We start from the raw sequence: 13,422 nt of genomic DNA on the forward strand, positions 1-13,422 counted from the left end.
CTAAATCTAAGCTGTCCTTAAACTCAACAGCCAATGTCGGAAAAATGGGCATTATCATTAATGAACTAAAATCAGATAAGTTGTAAACCATATTGTAACAGACATTACACTAGGTGCCGTTACCTTAAGTTGCCCCGGTCTCCCCCAGTACCATGTTTGTGTCAGCAAGTTTGGCGAATTGGGGTCATGATGTGAGTATAAATACTGTACCAAAAGCACGTACAGATCACTGATCTCTGGGTTAGTCTGGGTATGCCTATTGTGGAACTTAACGTGGAGCAGTAGGTGACCAAGTGCCACACCCTAGATCAGCCCTAGCAAAGGAAATAGTGTGGGCGAGCAGCTTAAGTTGCTGTTCCTACTTACCTCCCTTTGTTAGGTTCTTCACGTCTTTGCCGGCTCGGTGAATGCCCTCGGACCTAAGTCTAGGGTTCATTCACCACCGCTAAAGCGCTGCCCTCCGTGTATCTTCAGCCTAGCCAGTTTCACATCATGCTCCCTGCCATCTTGGCCATCTGGGGGTAAGATAACTATCTAGACAATAAGGCACTATAACGTAATAAAAGTGGGTTACCTGTGGAATCCTGTGTATTCTTCCCCCTCAACCAACCCTTAACGTGACAATATAGTTATGCTTTTTGGCTTTTATGTATTAATTGAAAATAAAGTTTAAATCAGAAACAAATATTTTATTTACATTTTTGTACTCAAATAACTTACTAACCTTGATTCAAAATCACATTAGTAGTATTAGCACACACATTAAACACTAGGTTAATTCTAATCTGAGTCGCTGTCTTCTCTTTTTCTTTTTCGAGATTTAATTTCTATCAGTTTGTCCAATTGGTTTAAAAAACGTTCTCTTTGTTGATTTTGGGTTTCCATTAGACTTTTTAATGTAGTGAAATGCTCATTTCGTTGTTCAATATCCTTCTTTGTCAACTCAAGAAGTTGTGAATTAGTAGTCATTTTGGATCTCGGTGTTTCAGTGGTGTTGAATCGGTTTTTTATTTCTGCCTTTGCATTTGAGGAATTTGCCTCGATATTTGCACTGCTTGAGGTTTCTGTTTCTTCAATTTCTGGAGTAGAATTAGGGCTAATGCCGCTGCTAGTAGTTAAAGTTTCTACAAGTGAGTCAATTAAGTTTTTAGGGTTAGTTTTATCTTTGTTCCCTAAAATGCTATGCAATAGTTCTAAGTGTGATGGAGGGTCTTTTTGACTTTCTCCAGTAGATTTTTGATGTTTGATATATAGAAAGTATTGCTTCTGCAAATTTGCAAACTTCAACCTCAACTTTTCTACAACTTCCTTTCCACTACCACCCACATTAAATCCCATCTCTCCCATTTCCTCTGCTATTTTTTTCCATAACTGTGACTTGATAGTTTTTTTATCATCAAATCGATTGGAGTATTTCTGTCTTAGGGTTAGAAATACTTCAGTTGTTTGAAAGTCCTTTGGTGTAGGCCTTTTCTGTGTCCAAATTGGAGCAGTTGGGTTATTCTCAATGGCTGAACTTACTTCAACTTCAGACTCTGTTGTTTCATTGCTTGGGCCAGTAAATTTATCAGACCCTTGAACAGCTTCAACAGAATGACCTTCTCTACCATTTAAAACTTCTTCAATGTATTTTTCTGCACTGATGGGGTCTGTAAAATATAATTATGTTGTTATAATTTTGATCCATTTACTATTAAATACTCACCATTAAGTAATGTATTGGCCATCTCCATATTCACAACAACTCGAAAATCTTCACCTCTGTGATTTATCAGAAGCTCCATCATTTCTTCACTCTTTTCCTTTTCCATTTCCATTCTGAACTAGGGCACGATCAAGGAACAACTAATTTAATTGAAAAATAACCTCCAATCTTTTGAATTGAAACTGAACTGACAAGTGAAGTGATTTGTATAACCGTCTTCTCTACACCGTGAACCCAAACAGATCCCGGTGAACAAGTAGTGACGTAATCATATGACGTCAGTCATGTATTCCCCTGTAACCGTTATGTCGCTAAAATGAGGCGGTAACAAGAACCTAGATCACAGTGATTCAACGTGATCTCGCGAAAAATTGCTTAATAACAATTGTTCAAATGTCAAACAATGACACTTCGAATGTGGCCAGATTTAAAAATTGCGTTCTTGTTGGGACACCCGATAGTAACAATAATCAGAAAAACAAATTCATAGCACAGAATCAAATGATTCACGTGCCGGTGTCTGTTCTCGATATACTCAAAATTTGGATGTTTTACCACAAATCATCAAATATTTTCCGAGCGCATTAACCGAGAACTGTGACAGTTCAATATACTTCAAAAAGAATGTACAAGTCAAGATTTTTTCACATTAAAGCGTAGAAAAGTTGAAAACTTGGTCATAATTTCCAATTACAAAAATTGTGAAATTTTAACCTCAAAATAAACTCGTAGTTTCAATAGCCGTTTTTTATGAAACACAAATAATTTCGACATATAAGACGATATTTGTATACTTACCTAACATTACTTAACTTATATAAAACGTTATATTTGAAGTTATTTATCACTCACACTAAGTAACTAAACAAACGTAACGTCACTACATAAATACAGTGAATTTAATTTTGGGGATGCACAGATGGTATAGATGCTTTACCGGCAAAGGCATATTTACTGCGCATGTCATAAAAACCTGCAGTTCTGCCCGGCTAGATGTAAATATATCTCATAAATGACGTTTTAAAGAGCTGGTACAAAATTATCGATTTGCAGTCCGGCCGCAATGTGCCGATAAGCTTATGGTATTAACGTAATACCAGTGCGCGCTAAAGGATTAAACAATCTATAAAATAATATTTCCCTGATCCAGGAGATCCTAAAATATATATAGTATTAACTTTTGGAAGTTTTTTATTAATAACATTAATACATCAATCAGTTAAAAAATTTAAAATACTTGTTTCATCATTATTATAGATATTTGGGAAATTCATTCCTTAAAACTAACATCTTCCAAGTGTGCGCTATCTCGCTGCAAACATTCCTCGAATCTGGACCTCAAATTGGTGAAAACTCGCTGGCACATTGCGCGGGGTATAGCTGTCATTTCTTCTTGGATATTAGTCTTCAACTTGTTAATCGTGGCTGGATTATTGGAGTAGACTCTGCTTTTGAGGTATCCCCACATAAAAAAGTCTGGTAGGGTTAGATCCGGACTTCTAGGCGGCCATGCAATGTCACCCCGGGGCTATATCAGTTTCCCAGCAAACATCTCGTTTATGACCGCCATGGAGGCATTAGATGTATGGCATGTCGCGCCATCTTGCTGAAACCATGTCGCACGATTATAGCCTTCAAATATTGCTGCAGTGGCGGGAAAAAAAAATTCTTAACATGGCTATGTATCAGTCTGAATTTACAGTGACAGATTGCCCTTGTTGATTTTCGAAGAAATAGGATCCGATTATTCCGTGCGCTGATATGGCTGCCCAAACGGTCACTTTTGGCGAATGCAGAGGCTTTTGATGTTTTGCGCGTGGGTTCTCTGCAGCCCAGTAACGACAGTTCTGCTTGTTGACATGCCCATTTAAATGAAAATGGGCTTCGTCGGATAACAGAATGTTGTTGAACAAAATCTCGTCGTAAAATTGGATCATTTGGCTTTAATTCTTGCACCAGTTGAATTTTGTACAGGTGTAATTTCAGATCTTTCAACAAAATGCGACGCAAAGATGTTCTGGATACCATAAGTTCGGCTAATCGCTTGCGAGTCGATAGACCAGGATTACGTTGACCTGAAGCTCTTGTTCAATTGTGTCTTCCGTTCTTGTTGATATTGGGCGCCCCGCAGGTTTCTGTTCGAGAACCGAACCAGTTGCTTCGAACTTTCTGACCCACGATCGAATCACACTTTCCTTTGGACATTGATTTAAGTCATGTTATCCAAATTCGCGCCGAAACAAACGCCGAATAATAGCGCACGAATCGCCATTTCTGTAATAATGTTTAACGCAGAATGCACGTTGCGCTCCGGTGAAGTGATCCATCGCGACTAAATTTCCGAGAACCGAGCTTCTCAAGCCCACCACCCGCACCGCCCCCTCACATAAGGTTCAAACGCAAGAGTGTTTTTAAAATCGTATGCCTTTCTGGCCCACCCTGTATTGAAAATGCAGAAGTTCATTTAAAACTTGTACTGAATCTTCAATAGAATAATAATAATCATCTGTATTACCATGAAAAGCTGGGCATACAATGGAGTTTTGTTACTTATCCACTCATAAATATCATTTGTACTTTTTTCAACCAACTCAGAATTAAATAAATCCATAGCAACTTGTATTGAAGGGTGATTTTTAAACAAATATTTAAATTTTGAAGTCATCCATATTTTAGTAGATAAAATATTTAATATGTTTGATGTCGGATATTGTTGAAAGAACTGAAGGAGTTCTTCTTCCAAATGTCTTTTTTGAGGTCCTTTATGCGTTTTATTTGCTGTGTAGCTTCCCGTACTACTTGTTGAACTTGCATGTGAAGAGGATCCACTACACTCGTCAAAAATTCATCCGAAGGTCCACATTCCTCTTCACCATTGGTTCTTCGGTATGTTAGATTGGCAATATTGAGACAATTGTATATGTCTAATCTAACTAGGTATGCACCTTTTTCTCCCGGCGAGCTCACAGTACTCACACTGTCGGGGAGATTCCTAGAGATACTTTGTGAGATTAAAGATGTAGCTGTTGGAGATTCCATAAAGTCGATTGTTTTCCACGTTTTCTTGGTAATTTAAGGATTCGGGAAAATTTGCAGTACCCGCTTGCCTAGGAACAAACCCCAGGAGGTAGACAAGGTCAGTGTGGAAGATCCACCAGAATAAACCACCGTTATATTTTGTTCCCATTGTTGCTCTAAGCATTGCTGCAGATTCGGTTCTAGTGACGTTTGGCAAAATGTCATGAAGTAGTCGTGCTCCTTTAAGAGATCTACGAACTTCGGAAATGAAATTGTGTATTCGTTGAATTTGTTGCTCCCCGCTAGTTTGATTTGCTTCTTTATTTTCTGGAGTGGTAGTAAGAAGGTCTTTAATGAGCGTTTGTCAGCTAAGTTGTTTTCGTTCTGCATGATTACTTGCGTTAATTCTAACCAGTGCAATATTAGGTAAAAAGGAAGTTGCTCCACTTGAATGGGCCAAAGAAGTTCCAGCAAATTCAGCAGACAGGAAATCTCGCATGGTGCCATCATTGAATTGGTTAGTTGAGGTGGTGAAACGTCTTCGCAATCGCTATAAAATATTTAATCTTCGCGTGCGCTCCATAACTTTACAATTTCTCGACGCTTACTAATTTCTTCCCAAAAACATATTAAAGAATTATCATTATTGCACGTATCTACAGCACAAATATCGCAATTTAAGTGGCCTTTAGTATGTTCGTGAACCAACATTAAATTTACATCTTTAACATTGTAACGAAGTTACTAATTTTTTGTTAATATGTAGAATTACACTAAAGAAAACAATGCGCAGCCTCACACGCTTAAGGTACATTGCGTCTTCGCGACAGAATGGTGAACGCACCGCCGCGATCGATAAAGGTTCAGCGCGCAGCCGCGGTAGCGTAAACGAAGCAACATCGCGCCGTCGCGACTCGCGAGCTGGTAAACAGGTAATGCGCCGCGGGCTACATTGATCAGTTCACCCCGGAGTTCTCCCGGAGGTGGTTATCGAACCGAACCAACCGACGCTGCAGTCAGTTCTTTCCGGACCATCGAAACCGACCGACGCTTCAGCCAGCTGAACGGTAAATTTTATTGTTCCTGGTGGCAAGCTTTGAAGGTGTAGGTATTTCGGAATCGTTTCCTTCGGACCGCCAGTACAGGATGTTATAACACTGCTGGTTAACTTCGAGGGCCACGACTCCGAAAACCTCTCGGCGATTTGAGTTGTTTCCTCTGGACTGCCAGTACCGGATGTTATAACACTGCTGGTCAACTCCGGAGGCTACAATCTCACTATCGCCTAGGTATTTCCGAACCGTTTCCTTCGGACCGCCGGTACTGGATGTTATAACACTGCCGGTTAACTTCGAAGGCTACGGCTCCGAAATCCTGTAACCAGACCTGAATTCACCCAGGTCTTTCCGAACTGATTTCTTCGGACTGTCAGCTCCGGCCGTTTTAGCCCCCAACTGGTCAACTCCGAGGGCTGACCGTTTGAAAGCTGTTACTGATTCTCTGACCCCGTCTGTACCCCCAGAGCACAGTTTTCATACCATCCGAATCTGTCATGCATACCGTAACCGTCTGTTTACCGTTTCGAAACCGTCCTAGTTCTCCGTACCGTTCCCCGTTCTGAACACTAGGTTGTGTTGTCCGCTTGTTTTCCGTTTCAAAGTTACCGTATTAATTTAGTTGGGATCTCCAGGTCCGACTGTACCGTTTATTGATTTGAACACGAGGCTGTGTGTTCTCCGTTTGTTTGGTTCTGATAGAGTTTTTAAGTAAGTTAGGATATGAATGATTGTTATTTTTCATGGTTAACACGACTTGTTTAGTTTTGCTGACAACCCTGTGTTTCCTTATTTCTGTCCCACTCCCTTCATCCATTCACAGATAAACGTGAACTCTGTCTTCGACTGTGTAAAAGCTCCCCAGGTATACGAAGCGAGTTCCTTAGTTCCTTAGTAGTTCCTTAGTTCCGTAGTAGCTTCTTCAAATAAAACTAAGGTGGCGCCCGAGTTTCAAAGCACCTACCCTTAGGTGTGGCAAAAACCGTACCAGGACCGGTACGTAAAGGCCGTTACAACATTGTATGCCACTTTTTCCCAAAACGTATTACTTAATATACGGTAACACTGAATCATTATAGTTCCATTCAGTGGCGGATACGTTAATGCAAGTGGCCCTGGCATTAGTGTTTGGCGGCCCTGTCATTGATTTTGTCTTAAACAATTTTTTCAATGTTCTGCGCAAAAAGCTTTGAATTATTATAGTAAATACCAGGTGTCCAAGAGCACCCTGGACATAGGAGATTAACATGGGAAAACGGTTTTGATTTTTTTGCGCCTGTACGGCTGATTTGATTGAAAAATCGTATTAATGAAAGTTGTAGTACCTATCAGGGACTAGTTTTCTGTATTTTTTTCAGATCTCTAACTTGAGCCCTTTCGCCGTAAAACACGAACAAAAATGAGAAAATTAAAACTTTTAGCCTGCACTGTATAAGCCGTTGTCGGGCAACGGGTAAACAGGTCATTGTTGCTGATACGGTTGCTCGACAACCACTTATACAGTGCAGGTAAAAAGTTTAAATTTTCGCATTTTTGTTCGTGTTTTCCGACGAAAGGGCTCAAGTTAGAGATCTGAAAAAAATACAGAAAACTAGTCCGTGATAGGTACTACAACTTTCATTAATACGATTTTTCAATCAGATCCACCGTACAGGCGCAAAAAAATCAAAACCGTTTTCCCATGTTAATCTCCTATGTCCAGGGTGCTCTTGGACACCTGGTATTTTAATATTTTGTTGCCCATTTAAAAAAATGGTCTGAAAAATAATATTACCATTCAGTTTGTTCTTTCGCATTGTACTTGCGTTGTTGACAACGTCAGCACAAAGGCGTATGCCATAAAAACATTGCTGTAGGCGCTACTATATAAATTGAACTTCGTTAGCAATTTGTAAACACAACGTACGCAATTTCTACAAAAGTCGCAGTTGGGTTTGGCGGATTTAGAATGTCTAAATAAAGTCTCACTGCTTGCTTCTGGTTCTGAGTCAGAATCTTCTTCTACGTGTTTTTGGTCGTCTACAGAATTTTTAAGTGTCTCCCATTTGCTGACTAAATCCTTAAATTCTTCTCGAAGATCCTGAATATCTATCTGTGCATAGTGGCTTAATAATTCCCCTAAATAATCAAACGAGTTGGGTGACAATGGCTTTGAAAAGTTTTTAGGGTCGAGGATAGATATTTCTTCATACAATTTCATATGCTCTTTGAATCTAGATTCAAGAGAAGAGATTGTAGTGTCCATTATTGCATTGTACACCGAAACTTCAAACTGTTTCGTAGGACAAGAAAAGCTGTAATCAGAACAATTTTCGTCATTCATTTTCCTTATTTTCCGAATTCTTGCAGCAGGTAGTTCATCTTCTATAATTAAGTCGCAATTGGCATTTTCTAAGGAGTTGTTGCATTCAAGTACAAAAGCTTTTGACGAGTCTAAGATCGAATTGAATTGTCGAGAAATTGATTTTAACGAGCTTGTTGCCTGCAAAATCATGTTAAACGCAAGGAGGTAATCTAACCCTGAACTTTGGAGATCTTTGGTCTTTTGGTTACCGGTTCTGTATAACGAAATATTTTTAAATGTATATGGGCAGTCAAAATAATTTTGAAAGAAAGCATTTTATCCAGAATAGATTTTGCTTTTTGTCGTACTGATGCATTAAATTTATCAGAAGAGACAATAGTGTTTAAAGCAAGAATTACTTCTACATACAAACAATTACTTCTATCATCAAAAGTTCCAAATATTTGTTTGGAACGTACGAAGGGCAGCGTACTTTGAACTCCATCTAGTATCCCCTATAAGATGAAGTTTTCTAAATTTACTTTTTTCGTTAATCAATCTCCAAACGTCAATTCGCTGATAGGATTCCTTGAAAAACTTTCCACACTCGTGAATTAAGGAAAACCTAGAAAATCCTTCTAGAACGGTTGTGGTAGAATCAACTAGCACTAAGTTGAGAGCATGAGCGTAACACCATACATGGATTTGTTTGGGTGATTTTTCGCTTAACCATTTTGTAAATCCATTGTATATACCACGCATGTTAGCAGCGCCATCTGTTGAATTACCAATACATTTCTTAATATCTACGTGTATACCTTCTAAGAAATTTGTAATTAAATTACACATTCCTAGTCCTGTGGAGTCTGTACAGGACAAAAGTCCTAGTACTCTTTCATATATGTTATCCCTGTATATGTATCTAATAATTACTGAACACTGATCCATTTGATTTATATCTGTGGTTGTATCAATTTGAAGAGAAAAAAAATTTGTTTCACAAATCTCCGCTAAAATCATTCGTCTCATAACAGTCTTAATACTTCGTATAACATAATCTATCGTGGTTTTAGATAGCAATGTTACGGTACTTCCTTTACGTTGGCAATCTGCATACTTCGTTATAACACTAAGATGTGTTTGAAGAACCGGTTCATACTTCGAAAGAAGTAAGATAGTCTCCAAAAAATTTCCGTGATCGAGAGTCACGTCTTTTAAGCTGTTGGCATTTTCATTTCGGTGACTTCTAAATGCTATACCCCTTTTCCCTATAAATTTTACAACGTCAATAACTATTTCTAAAATTCTTCTGCGGTCATTTGCATTTTTCTGGCGTAGAGTCGATTTTTCAGCCCACAAAGTACTATAAATGTCTTTGCGTTTTACGTTGATTATATGGGCTTCCGTACATTTATTATGTATCCTACTATTTTCATGTTCGTTTATGCGTTGTATTGTATTGCGCCAGTCACTCATTCCTCCAGTCACAAACGGGCTCTGATTAGTACTGTCGGAATACAATAAGCAAATAAAACAAAATAAACCATTTTTCTCTTTGCAGAAGCTTAACCATTTCCTACTAGACCCATTCGGGCGAGTAAAGACTTGATGGGGCAGAAATGGTAAATCTTTGGATACTGGTGGTTGGCAAGGATGTTTACTAATAAAGTCTTGTTGGTCATTTAAGCTCGGTCGCAGAAAGTAAGAATCCGGTAAATAAGTGAAGTCACTCGATTGTAAAATGTTTTCTGATGATTCTGTCCATTCGAGTCAAATTGTGACCGGCCCACCGGGCAAATGCCCGGTGTCCCGGTGGCCGTATCCGCCACTGGTTCCATTTGATTCTATCATAGCTGAATAGTAATAATTGCAAAATGATAACATGGTATGGTGTTGTGTTGGGCGATTCCACAACCACCAATTTTCTTGTGCTTCAGTAATTTTTTCAGTTCCATTTTGTACACGCATATCTTCGGGTGCTTCATAGAAATTATTTATTTCTTTGATTTTCTTGAAAATTTCATTATTGGGGTAAAATTTGCAGCAACGATATCTATCACTTACGACATCTTCACCAGTTTCTAAGTCTGCTTCTGTTTCACTATTTATCGGCACTTCTGGTGATGTAACAACGTTGCACAATTCTTCTAAAGCTTCTGCACAATCACTAACTGCTGGTGAAGTAGACATGGTTTAACGTGTTGGAGCAATCTGCTGTTTGCTGCTGTTGGCTGTTTGGAAGAAACTATAAATTCAAAATTATCAAAGTCGTGTAAATCATAAGGTACAGTGCACTCGGGTATTTGTGACACCGACTTCGTCAAGTCCCGTTTAATACGCATTTGAGCATACGTTTTGTTGTGTTTTTGCTGTTGTATTGGATTATCCCATTAATAGGGGATCTGCGCTACCCCCTAACTGAAAATTTCAGTTCTGTTCATTAAAAAATTAATGTAACATGTGTTTTTTAAAAATCATTTGGAGTGTCACATTTAACGTCCAAAAGTTTAATTGTGACATCCTAATAGTTTAATTGTGACACCTCCGCAGACCATCTCCTTTACTTAAATTGAAGCTAGTTGTGACTATATTTCAGTCACAATTAGCCACATTATGTTTTAGGATGGGTTTAGAAACATTTCTAAAGAATGTCACAATTAGACTACGTCGCAAACATATACTGAAAAAATATACATTTCCACAAAAAACAAACCAAATAGCATCCATTCATTATTAAACGTAGGAAATTAACGCAAAACATATTGTAAAACATCTTATTGAACATTGAGGCCACTAAATTGTATTGGAAACCTTATTTCTCCTCTTCGGTAGGTGTAGGAAGGACTTGGTATATTTGGTCCGCTGTTTTGGTATCAATATCTTCTACTTCCGGCCAAATGAAATAATCTTTCTTTCGTCTGGCAAATTTTATTTCAAGGGAATCGTCTTGGTTGATCTTGAGTATTTGACCAACATAGCGCTTGACAACTTTTTTAGTGGCATATGTTGCTAGTACCCATGCACCTGGTGTCATATGAAAAATGTCTTCTGGTTCGTCGATCATTGCACTTGTTGATTCTAGCTCAACTAAGTCTTGAAGGGTCTCCACTTCTTGGTACTCATCGCCCTCAGAGTGAATGGAGATATCTGAAGAACTGCTACTGGAATCGTCTTGACGCTTCACATTTTTCTTGGCTTTCTTGTCACATTTCTGTTTTGTTTTATTTAAGTTTTCGAGGTAATCTTCTCTGGTTAAAACGTCTCCAAAATTTGAATTTCCGATTTTCTTTCTTTTGTTCGGGGTTTTCTTTGAGCATGATATTTTCTGTAAAAGTAGAGTCTCAAATGATGTTCTTTCATGTTTGGGGGGTTCGCTATCTTTCTCTACTGCTGTTGGCACATTAAGTCCCGAAGTGGATGGAAGATCTACATCATCGAGCGTAGTTGGTGAAATTTCAACGGCAGGTATGTGGTCTTTTTCCAAATTTTTTTCTTCCTCGTTTTCAGGATTTGGCTGGATTTGCTTGCTGCCCTTGTACGCTGCTAATTCTTGAACATTAAATATATCCTCTTTAATGGCAGCTCTATTTATTATATGGTTTGTTCTATCGTCGTAGAGTCCAGTGATTTGAAAGGCCCGTTTTATTAAAGCTGTCGGAAAATTAGCCCATATTTCTCCAATCGTAACAGCAAATTTTGCTTTGCTTAAGGGCGTTCCGTAATTTTCTCTTTGCCATATTGTAAGCTTCTCATCCCATGTTTTCTTTAAAATTCCAAATGGCAGGGCATCCAAGGGCTGCAAAATATTGTCACGTTTAATTTATGAGCCCTTCTGGGTTCACCAATTAAACTGACTCACGACGTTAAACGTCGCGCCGGGATCTCAGTTTTAGGGATGGAATCAAACACTGAGTTTTTCTCATATAACACTTAAATCTATTAAATATGGTATACACAAACGTGTCTGCACAATACGGTTATAAGCACTAAAAGTTGACAATTCTACAATTGTACTTACATAGTCACAAGCTAAGGATTTAGCATTTCCTGGTGACTGGCTTGGTCACTTCGCGTTTGAACAACTTTGGAGAACGGACTAATTAACTTGATCTTTTCCCGAGGAGAGTCGACATTTCGACTTCTCGGGTCAGCTGGTCGCACTACCGTTGATCGGTTCACACTTCTCCTATACTGCTAAAATCGTCGTATTTTATACCCGATTGATCGGCTGACGCAGTTTGTTATTGTCGCTTGTTTTTCACATTTCTGTAAAGCAGGTGGTGGTGATTCATCACCGATACGGTGCACTCGGTGCATGACACATTCGGTGCATCGTGATGCGACCTTGCCTCGTGCGCTTAATATTTCGCAATCCTCGAATACTCTTATGTTTTTTAAGTTAATCAGTCCAACTTTCCAATTAACGGATTTTCCATTCGTGACATATGCCTCCGCCCCAGAAAAACTGGTCCCCAGTTTTATATGAACAATAATAAAAACTTTAAACAATAGAAAACACATATCATTAACATAAATTTAAAAATTACATGTGTACATACCAAGGTATTATGATTAATGGTTAGTAAGTTTACATATGTGAGTATTTCATAGTACTCAGTTAAGTTTACAACCATTTCTTAATAATAAGTTAGTACTTATTCTAACAAGAAACTCAATAAAATCTTTCCTCTCCTGAAATTATACATAAACAATATCATGCACTTTTAATCTATTCGGTTCCGGCAATGGCAGAACAAAAAATATTGCAACACTGAGAAAAGTTCAATAGAGGCTTAGTCCTATGAGCCAAACTTCGCATCTCACATCACTGAACACCATTGTGATCACTGTTCCATAAATGTTTGTGGTGTGGGTCGATTATTGAATCGATGATTCGGCTAGCTTGGACCTCCGTATCAACGTACAGGCCCATCGGGAGTTCCAACAACAATAATGGCTCATCATAGTTCACCTCTTTCTTACATAGCCCTCAGTGTTACATGAAATATAAGACAAAAGGTTAGTATGTGCTACTTAAGGCTTAATATACAATATTATGTCTTATAACAAAATTAATTGTAGCATCATTTGTAACCATTATTTATTTGTTAGTATGTTCGATCCATTTTCCATTAAAAAATAAAAAATGGAACGTGTGAAATTCATTTTCCAAATGCTGTAAAGCAAGGAATCCCGTGTATGCACCGCGCGATAAAAATTAGTCATGTAAACAACTTGAATTTTTATGTTAGTAGTTCGTCAACAACCAACAAGATTGTCGGAGCGTCGTGTCAGGAATATTCGCTTCTTCAGCGAAACATTTTTTATCGCACCTTACTAGTTCGTGGCGCTAAAAAATA

At 38.4% G+C, this 13,422-nt stretch overlaps 2 protein-coding genes across 3 annotated transcripts in view; both read right to left on the bottom strand.

Annotated features, from left to right (window-relative positions):
- LOC145739682 (uncharacterized) overlaps positions 1-13,166 on the bottom strand; it is a 242,805-nt gene extending 229,639 nt beyond the window's left edge. Inside the window, exon 1 of the mRNA XM_081994989.1 lies at positions 12,081-13,166. The gene's annotated coding sequence lies outside the window, so the exon portion shown is untranslated. The remainder of the gene's footprint in view (positions 1-12,080) is intronic.
- Positions 380-3,678, bottom strand: LOC145739677 (uncharacterized). Of its 2 annotated transcripts, XR_014181163.1 has the most exons (3): positions 1,706-3,678; positions 575-1,649; positions 380-515 (listed from the first exon to the last, which is right to left on the bottom strand). XR_014181163.1 is itself a non-coding variant. In XM_081994984.1 (2 exons), the coding sequence occupies exons 1-2, from the start codon at positions 1,815-1,817 to the stop codon at positions 781-783; spliced, it is 981 nt and encodes a 326-aa protein (XP_081851110.1). In that variant the 5' UTR covers positions 1,818-3,678; the 3' UTR covers positions 404-780. The 2 variants fall into 2 exon arrangements, 1 of the variants encoding a protein (XP_081851110.1); XM_081994984.1 differs by having other exon boundaries at positions 404-1,649.
- Positions 13,167-13,422: the final 256 nt, after the last annotated feature.

Source organism: Ips typographus, unplaced genomic scaffold (genome assembly GCF_016097725.1).
Source record: "Ips typographus isolate SLU unplaced genomic scaffold, UJ_Ityp_2.0 IpsContig34, whole genome shotgun sequence".
Taxonomy (NCBI): Eukaryota; Metazoa; Arthropoda; class Insecta; order Coleoptera; family Curculionidae; genus Ips; species Ips typographus.

Bases quoted from the DNA above. Each gene is read 5' to 3' on its own strand.
- LOC145739677 (XM_081994984.1), bottom strand. From the start codon at position 1,817: ATGGAAATGGAAAAGGAAAAGAGTGAAGAAATGATGGAGCTTCTGATA. The intron at 1,650-1,705 runs GTGAGTATTTAA...TATATTTTACAG, and splicing joins GGCCAATACATTACTTAATG to ACCCCATCAGTGCAGAAAAA.